The sequence below is a fragment of the Balaenoptera acutorostrata genome, chromosome 9, assembly GCF_949987535.1.
Source record: "Balaenoptera acutorostrata chromosome 9, mBalAcu1.1, whole genome shotgun sequence".
Classification (NCBI taxonomy): Eukaryota; Metazoa; Chordata; class Mammalia; order Artiodactyla; family Balaenopteridae; genus Balaenoptera; species Balaenoptera acutorostrata.
The window spans coordinates 39,034,935-39,050,313 of NC_080072.1; the positions used below are offsets into that span (position 1 = coordinate 39,034,935).

General features: G+C 52.3%; 1 protein-coding gene across 1 annotated transcript in view; it reads left to right on the forward strand.

The window, feature by feature from the left end:
• PTPN5 (protein tyrosine phosphatase non-receptor type 5) overlaps window positions 1-15,379 on the forward strand; it is a 55,096-nt gene that overhangs the window by 26,921 nt on the left and 12,796 nt on the right. The window contains exons 4-7 of the mRNA XM_057553651.1: window positions 13,372-13,565; window positions 14,109-14,216; window positions 14,453-14,530; window positions 15,022-15,263. Of these exons, the coding sequence (XP_057409634.1) occupies window positions 13,372-13,565; window positions 14,109-14,216; window positions 14,453-14,530; window positions 15,022-15,263 (622 nt within the window). The remainder of the gene's footprint in view (window positions 1-13,371; window positions 13,566-14,108; window positions 14,217-14,452; window positions 14,531-15,021; window positions 15,264-15,379) is intronic.

Here is a 15,379-nt window from a genome sequence, read left to right on the forward strand (position 1 = left end):
TCCATCGCCCTGTCATCCACCCCTTTCCGCTAGAGATGCTTCTTAGAGATGGACACACTTGCTCGTTCTCTGTCTCATCGTTAGGTCTCATTCTTTCCTGCAACGACGCCCCCTTCTCCTGCACATGCAGATAAGCAGGCACATTCCTGCCCTCCGGTTCTCTGTCCTGTCCCCAGCCCCTTGGCCCAGCCCTCCCTCATTGCACGCAGTCCCTAGGTACTGTGGTGGGCACCGGTGTATCTCCAGGTCCGTGCACGGGCATACATAGGTTTCTCCTCTCTCGCGTGCACACGCTCTTTTTCACGTGCTCACCCTCCTTCTTTTCTCTTGCACTCCCCCTCACTTGCTCACTTCCTCCCTCATTTTCTTGCTCACAGTCACCCAAACACATTTAAACATTCAAACTCACACTCTCTCCCCTTCTGTGTGTAGGTGTTCACATTTGCGAGAAAGCAGGCAACCCTGCTGATGGTGGGGCGTCTGCTCCTGCCCGAATAGCACCAGTGCAGGCCTAGCCTGGGACCAGCAGCTTCCGCAGGGATACAGGGCAGGGGAAGGAGGTGAATAAGGCAACGGTAGGTGCTGGTGATGGCATGACGTCACCACATGTTGCTCACAGCGTCTCCAGCGGGCAGGTTCATGAGCAGGCCTGCTCCTAATGTTTGCAGGGACCAAGGTCAGACTGCGGTTGGGGCCCCTCGTGGGGCACCACCCCCTGCTCAGTCCTGCACTGGGAGGGCCCTCATCTGAATGCATGGGGGCATGTCAGTCTGTGCGTGCAAGTATGGTTCACTCTCCACCCTGCTAGCTGACACTTGGCCACCCCTCAGACCTAAAGATTACCCCCGGGGAAGGCCATGTCCCTGCTCAGAAGGGTGTACGTGCATTCATGAAGGCTTCAGGCCATTCGGGCAGAGAGTTCTGGAGTCCTCGTAGCCAGAGCATGGCCTGGAAAGCGGGGCATGGGCACACCTCCTGGGCCCTGTGGACCTCTTGCTCCGTGGGGAGTGGCATGGCCAGAGGAGAGGGAGACCAGGGGCCAGATCTAAGGACCACACTGCTTTGGGGAACAAGGTGCTCCCAAAGGCCTCCTACAGCCGGCAGCTGGTTGGAGCCATGGCAGTCCCCGCCACCCTGAGATTTAAGTGTGTCATGGTCAGCTGGGTCTATGCAAGGCTGTGAGTAGCCACTGAAGGCCTGAGTAGGTCATTGCCCCTTTGGTAGGAACAGCTGACTTCTCCACACCTTAAGTCCTGGTGCTTTGAAGGCTACCCACAGCCCAGCCCTAGGCTCTGTACCATCATGGATATCAGATGGACCCTCCTCTGAGGAGGTCAAAGTCTAGGTCTCAGCAAGAGACCACTGTCCATCCTGGCTGGTCTTTTATAAAGTAAAGGGAAGGCCTGTATTGAGGAAATCTTTGTTATCCTAATCATGCAGTGACTACCCCTGGTCATCAGGGAGAGTCAGGCCATAGCTTTCACAGCCATCCCACCCTGACATAGATGAGGTCTTTGCCAGAAGCCAACAAGGGCTGATTGAAAAGGCAGCCTGACCCTGTTATTGATTCAGCAAGCGTTTATTGAACGTCCACTTTGTGCCCAGTGCTGTACCAGGTACTGGTGATACAATGAAGAGCAAGAGAGACCTGGTCCCTGCTCTCAGGAGGACAGGGTACCATGGAAGTGTACAACAATAATATTACCTTATCTTGGGGGGGTGGGGAGGCGGTCAGGGAAGGCTTCCTGGAAGAAGTGGCCTTTAAACTGTGACCTAAAGGATGAGTAGGGTCCTGGTTCATGTCTTGAGGAACCAGCTATCAAAGCATCTTAAGGAACAGGTTAACCTCAGAATGGGCCTTATCCCCTACCTGCTAATGCTTGTTCTCACAGAGCCCCCTGATCTGGTGCCTGGTACTGGTTCAAATGGTCTGGGAGCAGGTGCAGGAGCCCAGATGGACAAACAGAGAAGACAGACTTGGATATAGTATCATTACTGAGATGTCACTTGTGCCCATCAACGCTCAGCAGCTTAGGTGCTGTTGACTTTTAGTTCTTTAATTGATGGCTCTGTTTTCATTCGGGACTTTTAATGCATTTAGGGGTGTTTATGTGGCCAATGGTACTATGAATTGTCTTTGAGACTTTAGGATAGAAATTAAAGAAAGACAAACAACACCATCCAGATGTGCTGAGAACCCTAATTTAGAGAGTAGTCTGTAACGATACCACTGTATTGAGAAGAAAGGTACCAACCCAGGTACTCACTGATCAGCGATGGTAGAGGTTAACTATTCTCAGACACCAGGACAGATATGGAGGCAGGAGCCCATATAGCTGGGCCTTGGGGTCCTGGGGGGGCAGTCAGACCTGGGTTCCAATCTCAGCTCTGCTGCTGACCAGCAGCTTGATCTCAGGTAAATAATCTGACCACTTTGAGCTCCAAATTCTTCACTCTAAAATGAGGGTGATAATAAGATCTTCACAGACATTTTGGGAGGTTTAAATAAGCTGATGTGTGTGAAATGCTTATTACACAGTGCTCCATAAATGGTAGCTAATAATGATGGTGATGATTTTGCCAGGATATGGAGTATAAATAACAACAACAAAAACCTGTGCGTGTTCCCAGGCGTCAAGGGCCCAGGCATCAAGTCCCAGGCCAGACCTTCAGGCGTGGAGTGGATAATATGGATCTGTGGATCTTTCATGACTCCCCACCACATGCCTGGGACCTCACAGAACCAGCAGACACATAGAGGAGTGTTGTTTACTTGCAAAGTCAGGTGGGAAGAGGAGCCAGACTTGCTGGAGAGGCCAATCATCCATTTTCCTGTGTAGAAACAGTTCTGACATTCCTGGGAGTTGCCTGGATGTTTGATGAAACTACAAAGAGAGTCTTTGCAACTGGAAAAAAGAGACCATCTGGTTCAGTCCCGTGCCTCCACCCAGGTGGATGCTCAAGCCCTTTCAGACAAATGGGCATCATTGTGTAACTAAGATATGCAGTGACAGATGCTGTCACCTTTCTCCTTGACTTGGCCCAGGGACTAAATACCCCAACTCCCAGGAACTTCTTTATACCTTAAAAACAAACAAACAAAAACAACAACCTCTTTCCTTCCATTTAAGCTCATTTCTTCTTTTCAAGTCTCAGGATGTGCTTTGTTTATCTATTGCTGCCTAACTGTCTCAAAACTTACTGACTTAAAACAACCACCATTTTATTTGTTTATGATTCAGAGGGTCATGAGGGGCTCAGCTAGGGGGTTCTTCTGTTCCCTGTGGCTTCAACTGAGGTCATTCACTCAGCTGTATTCAGCTGGTGCTGGGCTGGAATAGAAGGTCCAAGAAAGCTTTTCTTACGTCTGGCACCTTGGTGTGAATACTGGGAAAGGGGGATCACTAGGGCACCTTGGAGGCTGTCTGCCATACTGCTTAAGAGCTGAATCCTTGAAATTCGAAAAGGCATATTCTCAGGATATGCCTGTACAGTTGTCCCTCCGTATGTGCAGGGGATTAATTGCAGGATTCCCCATGGATACTAAAATCCACCGATGCTCAAGTCCCTTATATGAAATGGCATAGTACAGTTGGCCCTCCATATCCACAGCTGTGGAACCCGCAGATGCAGACAGCCAACTGTATACAGAATGGTGGGGGAAAAAAAATCCACCCACAGAGAGAGAAAAAAAATACCAGAAAATATATCTAAAGGAAACCAGTGCCTTTCTCAGTGTGGTAGGATCATGGATGACTTGGGGTTCATTTATGCTTCTATGGGGTTTTTTCCCTCATATTTTCCAAAATCATTTTTAAAAGATTGGCCAAAAAAAAAAAAAAAAGATTGGCCACCTGGGACTTCCCTGGCGATCTGGTGGTTAAGACTCCGCACTTCCACTGCAGGGGTGTGGGTTCGATCCCTAGTCGGGGAACTAAGATCCTGCATGCTGCACAGCGTGGCCAAAAAAAGAAAAGACTGGCCACCGGAAAATATTTATTAATCCTCGCCAGGCAAGAGTGGTAGCTGGGGATCATGGGGGCCGCCTGGGGTGAGTCACCTCCCTCCAGGTTGGGTTGCTCAGCCTGGCAGGCGCAGAGTCGGGGGCTGACCCAACCCCAGGGATCTTAATGGGGGCTGGTTAATCCTTTGGGGGCAGTGGTGGAGACAGTCACCAAGGCATGGAATCCCTCCCCCCACCCCATAGAAAGCCAACGAAATGACTCACGTCATGTCATGTTGGTGAACCAGTTCAGAGGAGGGGAGACTCAGGGGTCCTTGACAGGCAGCTCTGTTTCACTAAGTCCATGAGTCCTTCAGGAGGTATCAGTTCCCAGAGCAGGAGAAGCAAGTTCTTGCTCTGTAATTCTCCCAGTTCCAGGACACAGACGGGATGAAGGGCCCTCTGCTTTCGTTCATTCTTTCCCCATTGGACCTTGGCCCCCCCCCCCCTTCCAACTCACCTGGTTTTGTTTTTACCTGGGGGAGGAGGGGGTGGTGACTGGTGGTAGGTTCAGAGCTGTCGGTCATACTCCTCTGCGACCCTGCTTTCTTCACGGGTCCCCGCAATGCCCCTCTCTGGTTTCATTCACTGATTTTTTTCTCTTTTGTCTCCCACCGCCAGGTCCCTTCTCCCCACAGTTCGTGTGTTCTAACGTGTTTAAGGCGTATTTTGTGCGTTTCTGTGTGCTCTTGCAGAATGAGTGGCAATATGTCGTGTATGTATATTTTTAAAATTTGTGTCTATTGTGTTGTGTTCGGTCTCATTCTTTTCGCTCAGCCGTGTTTCTGAGGTCCTTCCGTGGTACCATATGTCCTCTGATCCTTCGCTTCTAAGGGCTGCAGAGTATTCCCCAGTGTGTCCCTGGACACGGCCTACCAGCTTCCCCAAGTGATGGGAATGCAGGTGCCCCACTCCTCCCACCCCACCGCAGATAGCACAGGAGGGAGCTTCGGCGTACGGCTTTTGTGTTTCCTAGGACTAGGTAAGAATTTTTTGGAGCAGAAGCACGCATTTCCAGAGTTTTCTACTTCCCAGATTGGTTCCAACAGAGGATCTGGAACACAGAGAACCAGGAAGAAATGGTGTGGGTGGTAGCTGGGGAGATACACAGGGGACAGAGCATGCTGGGCCTTTATTGATGGCCATGGCAGGGATTTTGGTCTTTATTCTAAGAATAAGGGGAAGCCATTGAACGAAACTAAAGCAGGGGCTCAGATTTGTTTTTTTAAAAAAGGCAACTGTGGATCCTTAGCACTAGAAGGGCCCTTAAAGACCCCTAGGCACACTCTTTGAGTTTACAGAAGGCCTCTGAGGCCCACAAGGCAGTGAGATGCCCAGGGTCACATAGCCCACGCCTCACAGAGCTAGAACTGCTACCCAGGCCTCTTGACACTGCCAGTGTTGTGAGCCTCCCCAGTTACTGAGGGCAGCAGCCCCTGGAGGGTTGGAATTTGTCAGCACATCTGTCCCTGGCGGGTCTTGGGTGGCTCTTGCTCACCTCCTATCCCCTGGACTTTCCTAGACCTCTGAGAGCATTTACCAGGACCTACCAAGGAACCCCAAACCAGAACCCAGCCTTCTGCTGTCAGGGAGGGAGGCCTCAGACCTTCAGATACCCACAGGCAGCCCCTGTGAAACATCCCATGCTGGCTTAATGAGTGAAAACTGAACCAGAGGGTTAAAGACATGCGTGCCAGTCCTGATTCTGCCTCTTACTGTCTGGACCTCAGTTTCCTCATCTGTAAAATGGGAGGGTGGAGCAAGAGGCTCTCCCAATTCTGTCCCTCCCTCCCCACATGTTTGGGCTTAAGTCTCAGGCACTAGGGACCTCTGGTACCCACTGCCCAGGGCCTCTCCGTTGGTTATTTTAGTGCTCACCGTGGGCTGGAGGGAGGGGGTAGCTGCACCCTCAGAGTTTCATTGACCCTTTTCACCCTTGTATTTCTGGGCCTCCGCTCCAGAGAGGCACAAAGAACTGAGCCTTTGTTTGCAGCAACAAAGCTGTTTGCAATTTCATATAGAACCATTTTATTATATCCCATCCAAAGAGTACTTGAGTTGCCTTTTGTTTTGAAAGCTTGTTAGCATTTCAGATTTAATTAACTGACAGAACAAAGCTGCCCCACTTCCACCACCCCCAGCCCATGCCCACTCCATCCACCGACCCCAGGTGCCAGTCGGCAGCCTCAAAGCCCCCGCCCACGTGGGGGCAGGGCACCCACTGTCCTCCTGAGGGGCTCACCTGGCAGATGAAAGGGAGGTCCTGTTGCCTGTCCCTCATGCTCCCCTCCCCTCCCCTCTTCCCCTTCCTCTCTAAATTCTGCTGCTGTTTACTGAGCGTTCACCGTGTGCCAGGCACCAGGCTAAGCACTGGGCATTTTTTACCTTGTGGCATCCTCAGACCCCAGCCAGCAAGGCTTAGTGGATCTGTTGTCCAGAGGAGAGATTGAGTCACTTCCCCAAGGTCACACAGGTAGTAAATGGCACAGTCGGGCTTCAAAGCTAAGTCTGGGTGACTCCAGGGCTTTGGCTAGGAGCCCCCCCAAGGAGCTTCCTCCCCAGAAACAAGGCACTTGTAGGGACAGCAAGAGCTGCAGTGCTGACTGGATAGGGCCAGGTCCTAGAGATAGTTCTTGTTACAGATGTACCTCCTTTTATTGCGCTTCGCTTGATTGCGCTTCACAGATACTGCGGTTTTCACAAACTGAAGGTTTGTGGCAACCCTGCGTTGAGCAAGTCTGTCGGCACCATTTTTCCAATAGTGTTTTTTTAAATTCAGGTGTGTCCATTGTTCTTTTAGACATAATGCTACTGCATACTTAATAGACTACAGTAGAGTACAGACGTGACTTTTGTATGGACTGGGAAACCAAAAAATTCGTGTGACTTCCTTTATTGCGGTATTTGCTTTATTGCAGCGGCCTGGAACCAAACCAATAGTGTCTCTGAGGTACTTGGAAATCTGCCTCCCAAGAGCATCCACACACTGGTCCCATTCTCACCTCTTGACGTGCCCCCTTCCGTAGCACAGCCCCCTAAGGTGTCTGCAGACAGGACCCCGCCACCTCCACTCCCCTCCATCCCTTACAGTGAGGTAAGAGCAGTAATCCTATAAACAAGTGTCCGTGTCTAAGGGTGGGGTTTCAGACACAGTGATGGGCTGTGGAGCCCAGCACCACATCCCACAGAGATGAGGCTGTACTTGGGAACACATGGAGGGTCAGGAGTGTTGGAGATTTCTTCAAGATGCTGTGGTGTGGAGAGCAGATCACCTGAGCGAGTCTCATCTGGTGGGTTGGTTAACGGTATGGGCTCTGGCCGCAGGCTGCCTGGGTTCTAGTCTTAGCTTCTGCCTATTGTTAGCTGACTTGGCCAAGTGACTTAACGCCCGTGTGCCTCAGTTTCCTCATCTGTAAAATGGGAGTAAGAGCAGTACCTTCTAGCATTGTTGTGAGGATTAAATGGGTTAATATACGTGAAGCACTTAGAGCAGCACCAGCGTGTGGTGAGCGCTCAGTAAGTGTTAGCCCTCAGTGGTCCTGGCTCTACATTTGGCTGACTGTTGACCTACAGCAAGCCACTTTCCCTCTCGGCCTCAGTTTCCCCATCTGAGAAACTAGCAGACTAGACCAGATGCCCCTCAAGGCTGGTCTGGCTCTGCCCATCAGTGGTTCTAGATGCTCACGCAGGGCTGAGTGTGATGTTCTGTTGGTCAGCGCCCCCATGACTGTGGGGGCATGGTGGGGGGGGGTCCCTCCTGGCCACGTTTGGGAAGAGAAGAAAAGCTGAATGGGACAAGAGCTCCCTCCTCATGTAAACAGAAACAGGCCGAGCCAGCCTTCGGCTCCAGTTCCGCGGCTGGCAGCCGGCAGCTCCAAGGATGAGTCACCAACGGGAGCAGCCACGTTCTGGGGCTCGGGCGGGGCCAGCCCCGGGGCACACCATGGCTGCAGAGTTTAATGGTGGGATTTGGGTGCCAGGTGACAGGAGAGGGATCATGGTGTTTCCACATGCACAAGGTAAACTCTCAAGGCCATTTGCCTGCGTGCCTTACCCAGGGCCCCTAGAGCTTTGGCCCAGGATGCAGAGCTCCTGCCTTCCAGTGCACCATCCTTTCATAAGATACGGCCTTTGAGGAGCCGGGATCTGGCACAGAAGCTGCACCGCCACCCCCATGCAGCTGGTTAGGGTTCAAGGATCCCCAGACACAGGGACTCCCTCCTTCCCAGGTTCTCATCATCTCCCAGGTTCTCATCATCTCCCTGCCTTTGCTGCAGTGACCTCTCCTGAGAAGCAGTTTGGCAAAGCGGAAAGATCACTTGGCGTCAGGAAGGCCTGGGTTTGCATCTCGGGTCTGCACGTACTTGGGCAAGCCACTTAACCTCGCTCAGCCCGATTTCCATGCCTGGAAAATCCCTTTCACCCCATGCAGGAAGCAGGCCCGAGAGGAGCCCAGTGTTCTGTCACTGTCAGCAAGCTGCCTCTGAGTCAGGGCTTCGTGCATGGCAGAGCAGCTACTGTGCTGTGAACTACTGAAAAGCCAGTCCTTGACACAAGCAGCCGCCTCTCACCGGCAAAACGGGGCTGACGATGCCAATGTCTACCTCACAGAGAAGCAAAAGGAACTGCGTGCGCACAAGCGCTTTGGGAGCTGCATAGAGCCTACCCAGGAGATCTGGCATTCTCATTCCGGAGCGAGACAGTGAGTGGAAGGGTGGACAGGGTGAGGAGAAGGGCTGGCGTGATCTCTAGGAGCAGGACCTGGAGGCCAAAGGACAAAGGAGCCCAGGACCTCTGTGGTCCACGAGGGCAGGCACTGTGTTGTTCACTGCTGTATCCACAGAGCCTAGCCTGGTGCTTGGCAAAGTATTGATATATAATTGGTGCTCAATAAATGTGTGTCGGGCTCACACATGAATGAGCAGAGACTAAAGTCAGCCCAGTTCTCTACCTCCCCACTTCTACCACCTGATCACAGACCTCTGCTCCCCACCCCTGAGATCAGGGGTTCTTAACCTGAGGTCCGTGGATCCCCTCCAGAATTACATGCAGAATATAGTGTGTGTGTGAAGATGTATCTTCCTGAGTAAAGAAATGTTAGATTTCTGCCCAGAAAAGCTTTTAAATAAACCCTGCTCTGAAAGGTAGGCATCTACCAGGCACTCATTTGGATTCATCCAGCCTCCAGGGCTGCCAGGTACCCTGTGGGTTTAAAAACAAAAAACGGCTTCCACCCTCGTCTCTGAGAGGTGCATACAGGGCCCCGCCAGCCTGCAGTTTTTCTTCTACCCCCTTAAGGTGCCAGGCTGTTAACCTGCCATCTTTCATATGCAAAAGTGATGTCAGGGGGCCTGTCTTCTGAGTGGCTGCTCTCCGGCTGGGTGGGTCTCACAGAGACTTGCACTCACTCTCAATCTCTCCCAGTCCCCCCACGTGCCGTTTAGGTGTGACAGGTGAAAGTCGGGGTCCTGAACCTGGGAATATTAACCAGGCCTCATAATATCTGAACTTAGAACAGTGACCTCTTTTTAAAAATAATTTTCCTCACTACAAATAAATATATATGTATATACATATATATTTATCTCTATACGTATGTGCCTATTTACTTACTGGAGGAAATTTAGAATATATAAACAGGGACTTCTCTGGTGGTGCAATGTTTAAGAATCCACCTGCCAATGCAGGGGACATAGGTTCGATCCCTGGTCCGGGAAGATCCCACATGCTGTGGAGCAACTAAGCCCGTGCGCCACAACTACTGCACCTGCGCTCTAGAGCCTGCGAGCCACAACTACTGAACCTGTGCACCACGACTACTGAAGCCCGTGCGCTCTGGGGCCCGCGTGCCACAACTACTGAGCCCATGTGCTGCAACTACTGAAACCTGCGCGCCTAGAGCCCGTGCTCCTCAACAAGAGAAGCCACTGCAATGAGAAGCCTGTGCACGGCAACAAAGAGTAGCCCCTGCTTGCAGCAACTAGAGAAAGCCTGTGCACAGCAATGAAGACCCAACGCAGCCAAAAATAAAAATAAAGAATATGTAAACAATGAAAAAAATCACTCTACTCTCACCCTCCTCCAAAGAACTATTGTTACTACTACCTGTCTTCTGTTCTTCCCATTTACCGTGATTGATGTTCATTAAACACTTCCTGTGTGCCCAGCGTCCACTGTGCTGCACACTCTCCAAGCACCACTTGAGTTAGCCTCTCATCTTTCTTCGGGGATTCTCCACCTTTTTATATACTTTCTTAATTTTTAAGGCCAAGGAGAGCAGACTGTTTTGTAACCTTGCCTTTCTCACTCCACACCATCGAAAATCTTTCCCCATTATTAAATATTTATCTACAGAGTCATTACTAACGGCAGCATGATGACGTTTTATTGCAGGCAGGTTCCAGGCTTCTCAGACTTGGGTGCATGTACCCCTGAGGGCAAAGCCACAGGATAAATGTAGAACATTTTCCTGAAGCATAAATTTGATTCCAAGCTCTGGGAGGGAAAAAAAACACATTATTTTAAGATCAAAACAAGCACAGAAATGCCATAGAATAGCATAAAGAACACCCATGAATTTTAAAACAAAGGAGCAAAGTCCAGGATCATGTGACTTGCTGTTTTTCCCCAAAGACCCATGTCCCCTCTGCTCTAAGGATGGGAGAAACATCTAAGAAGCACTGTGTTCTCCCTCTTCTTACAGATAAGGAAATTGAAACCCAGGGGGGAGAAAGGATTGCCCAAAGTCCACAGTGTGTGTTACAAGCCAAGCCAGGTGGCCCCTGAGCTGTACCCCTCCTACCTGTCTGTATTTGCCGTCACACATCGACTGCTTTTTCTGAAGGTGTGGGTGGAGAACTTGCCACTTGGGTAATCAACCCTCTGCTTATCAATAGTGAAAACTCTTGGCTTCCTACGTGATCCATCTCTTAGCAGCGGCTGGATCTGAGGTATCTGCTCTTGTGGTTAGTAACTATAGCCTCCCTGGGCAAAGGTAGAGGCCCTTAGGCTCCACCAGCACTTAGATTTTTCACTTAATGCACTGTATTGTAAACACACATCCACTGGTCTGTTTTACCCAGCTGACTTGAGCCTTTTGAAGGCAGGAGTTACGTGTTGTCATTATTATTATAATCTGATGTTTCTTGAGCAGCTACTAGATGCCAGGTGCCAAGTTGGATGTTTCATCTATAGGATCTACCGTCTTCATCGCAGCTTTTCAAAGAATTTATTATTATCCTTGTTTATCACTTACCCATCATCATTCACTCATTTAGGAAATATTGATTGTAGACTTACGTGCCAGGACTAGCGCCACATGTTGTGGACAATCAGGATGAGCAAAACCAATACTGCTCCTGCCCTCATGGAACTTACAGAGACTGGGGGAGATGATATTCAGCAAATAATTTTGACAGACTGGAGTGAGTGTACTGTAGCTCAGAGCCTGTCCAAGTGCCTCAGTTCAAACCCACCTCAACCACTTATTAGCCTCTCTGCACCTCATCTTCCTCTTCTGTAAAAGGATAATAGTAGTGCCAACTTCATAGGGTACCATGAAGAGTGAATAGATTAACATGTGCAAAGCACTCAAAGCAAAGCAGGGCTGTGTGCTCGCCAGGTGTATTGTTGCTGCTGGTCGTATGAAGGAGAGATGTGGGTTGCTGGGTGTGTGTGATAGGGGAGCCCCTACTTTAGGAGACAGATGATTGAGTTCTACAAGATGAATAGGAGTCAACTTGGCAAAGTGTTTTGGGGACAGTTGAGGGGAGCAGGATGTTGGGGGGATGTTCCTGGCAGAGGGGACAGGATATGCAAAACATGGGGTGTGGGCTCACCCGAGGAACTGCCAAAGAGTGTGGCTGGACCACAGTGGGTAGGGAGCTATACAGGGTCAGGTCTGGGAAGGAGGAGCCTGGGAGAGAAATACAGGTATCCCCAGGATCACCGCGTTGTTGATCCAGGCCATGCGAGATGCTCAGCAAATACTTGTCACGTAACCAAGCGAGCATGCAGACAACTATGTTGGCCTCACATGGTCTTGGCTGTGGGTGTTCCGTTGTCTCCCAACTAGAAAAGGAGTCCATTGTCCCATATACACAGTGATAGGTGGACTGTCCCATCCCCACCATCAAGCCGTATACATCCGTCTTGATGGTCCCTCTCTTCTTGGCAATAGATTGGACGGTGTGGGTTTAGATGGGGAGCTCCAACCTCTGGGGCTCACCGAGGTGGTGCTGCTGGAATCCCCACACTCCACCAGGGCATCAGATCCAAGCCAGTGCTCTTCAGACTTGTTTAGTAGTGGAACCTTGTGTTGAAATCATCTTAGAGGAAGCCCAGTATATGGAACGGTATTGAACAGCTTCCATGGCTGAGGCCCAGGCATAGGGACCCAGAGCACTTGGTCATAGCTGGTGCACCTGAGAAAACACCAGGGCTCCTTAAAGCACAGTTAGAAAACCAGGGGACTTCCCTGGCGGTCCAGTGGTTAAGACTTCGCCTTCCAATGCAGGGGCCACGGGTTCGATCCCTGGTCGGGAAGCAAGACCCCACATGCCTTGCGCCAAAAAAACCAAAACGTAAAACAGAAGCAATGTTGTAAAACATTCAATAAAGATTTTTTAAATGGTCCACATCAAAAAAAAAAACAACTTTAAAAAAGAAAACCAAGGGAAGGCCCCCAACCCCCATTTTCGAGGTGTGGAAATTGAGGTCCAGAAAGGAGGGGGTGACTTTCCCAAGGTCACACAATCAGGGATAGACCCAGAACTGGATCTTAGACGTTTGACATCAATTCTGCTACACCGAGATTTTCCTCCACACCATCCTGACCACCCCCATCCCCCCTCAGTGTGGGGTCTTGAGGTGGGGAAGGGGCACGGGGCTGTGACCTTGTCAAGTGTCCAGCGTCTCCCCCCCTGCACACACACCGAGTCAGGGCGCAGAGCATGAGAGACAAAAGCCCAGAGGGCAGGCGTGGGTGGGCTGTTCAGGGTCACGGCCTGGTTATGCCGTACCTTTTTTTCCCTCTCTCTTTTAATTGAGTTTGAGGTGGTGGTTTTTTGTTTCCTTAAGGAAGGGAAAAGAATGAAGCTGCGTAAACACCACGACGTTAACTCCCTGAAAAACCTCCTGCCATTTTAACTCTGTTACTGGAGAAATCAAAGAGAAATAATTTGTCCACCCACACTTAGCTCTTTCTGACGAAGGTAGGTGAATATTGCTTTGCTAATCGAGGGTGACTGCTGGCAGCGGAGCCAGGCTGACTGATCCCGGATTGAGAGGAAGCCACGGCAACCCCAGAAGGAGCGGTCCGCCGGGGTCGCCAGGGCCCGGATCACCGGCCGTGTGTCCGCCTTCCGCAGGTGTCCCCCAGCCGGTAGGGATGGAGGCGCTGGACCAGGCCGAGGGGCCCACGGCCTTGCAGAGAGAGGTGCCGCTGCCCCCGCCTCCTTCACCGCCCTCAGAGCCGGCTCAGAAGCGACCACCCCGAGGCGCCAGGGGCCACTCCCTCACCGTCAGGAGCAGCCTGTGCCTGTTGGCTGCCTCCCAGTTCCTGGTAAGGACATCACAGGCCTTGCGGGGCCTGGAGGGAGGGCGGGTTGAGGGACGGCCTCCACTTCCTCCCCGAGATGGCCGCCTGGGGACACAGAAAGATGAGGGGCCTCCGTGGCGTCCCTCGTGACTCCAGCCCTCGGGCTGGTGTGAGGAGAAGGCTGGAGTTCTGAGCCACAGCCTTGATGGATAAGCCCCTCACGCCCTGACCTCAGAAGCAGGACCACAGGCCCACTCCCAAGCCCCTGGCCCCACAGGGGTCCTTCTGAGGACTTCCTGTCTCTGGAGGCATCTCTGGGAGACTCTCCTTGTTATGTGTGTACCTGGTGGGGTGGGAGGGTCCCCTCTGGGAAGGGCTTTCCCTTGGCTCCCTTGAGTCAGCTTTTCTCCAGGGAAAAGTCCCAAGCCCTTGCCCCAGCTGCGCAGTCTGGACCTTGGGGGGCCAGGTTGAGGCTGAAGGGGAGCTCTCGAGGGTGGGGAGATGGGGGTATGTGGGAGCAAGGAGCCCAGGCTCCAGACTCAGTGTGCTGCCCCCCGGCCGCCCCAGCTCGCCTGCGGGATGCTCTGGCTCAGCGGCTACGGCCCCATCTGGTCGCAAAATGCCACAGACCTCATCTCCTCCGTGCTCACACTCCTGGAGCAGCTGGGACCCTCGGTGAGTAAGCTCCAGGGAGCCCCAGGGTAGGAGGGAATGCTTGGGGGCCTGCAGTCCCACCAACCCCTGCCTGGGGCTTCTTTGAGTTCAGGAGATATTTACTGGCCCCTGAAGTGCTTCTCCCTGTCCCCCACCCAGACCGGGTCCAAAGTTTTCAAAGCCTTGATTTTATCCCTGTTGAAACATGAGAACTCTGCCCACCCCCCCATCACCCTGACCTGTTTGATGTTCCCCAGGCCTGGCTGGCTGTTGGGACCTGGGACGTCCCTAATCTGCTGCTGGTCTCTCTGTCCGTGGTCCTCGTCACCACCTTGGTAAGGCTCCTCCTGAACCAACCTCCGTGCTCCCCTCCCGTGACCCTGAGGCCCGATCCCCACCTTCTCCCATTTGACCTACAGACTAGACATTCTGGGTAGGGCTGAGGATGGGGTACCCATCTCCTTCCACCAGTGTGCCCAGCCTGGGGGGAGAGGTGCCGTCTTTCTCAAAATTGGTTTGCAGTGTTCTTGGTTGGGGAAAGGGGCTGAGGCAGGGAGAAGACTGGAGTAGGAACCCTACCCCCACCCCACGAAGAAGGCTTCAATCCACAAGAACCTGAGGGTTGGGGATGGAGAGGGCCGGGAGGACGTGATGGAGGTGGAGTCTCCCATCTAGGTGAGGGGTGGTGCGACGCAGACAGCTCCCAGGACGGTAGGGCTGCTCCAGACACGTGGAGGGGCAGGGGGCTCAACTCCATGGGCACCCCCTCACCCAGGGGGGCTGCCGGAATGGTCCTCGGTCCATGATGCCATATGCCCCCAACTAGGCGTGGCACCTCCTGAGGACTCCCCCAGAGCCACCCACCCCGCTGCCCCCCGAGGACAGGCGCCAGTCGGTGAGCCGTCAGCCCTCTTTCACCTACTCTGAGTGGATGGAGGAGAAGGTCGAGGATGACTTCCTGGACCTGGACCCTGTCCCTGAGACACCTGTGTTTGACTGCGTGATGGACATCAAGCTTGAGGCCGACCCTGCCTCACTGACTGTCAAGGCCATGGGTCTGCAGGAGAGGTAGGTGCAGTGGAGAGGTGGGCTCTGCGGGCCCTGGAGCTCTCAGCTCCCGATCGGAAGGGCAGATACCTGACTCTGCCTCCCAGTGCCCAGGGAAGAGCTGAGCTCATAAGCCC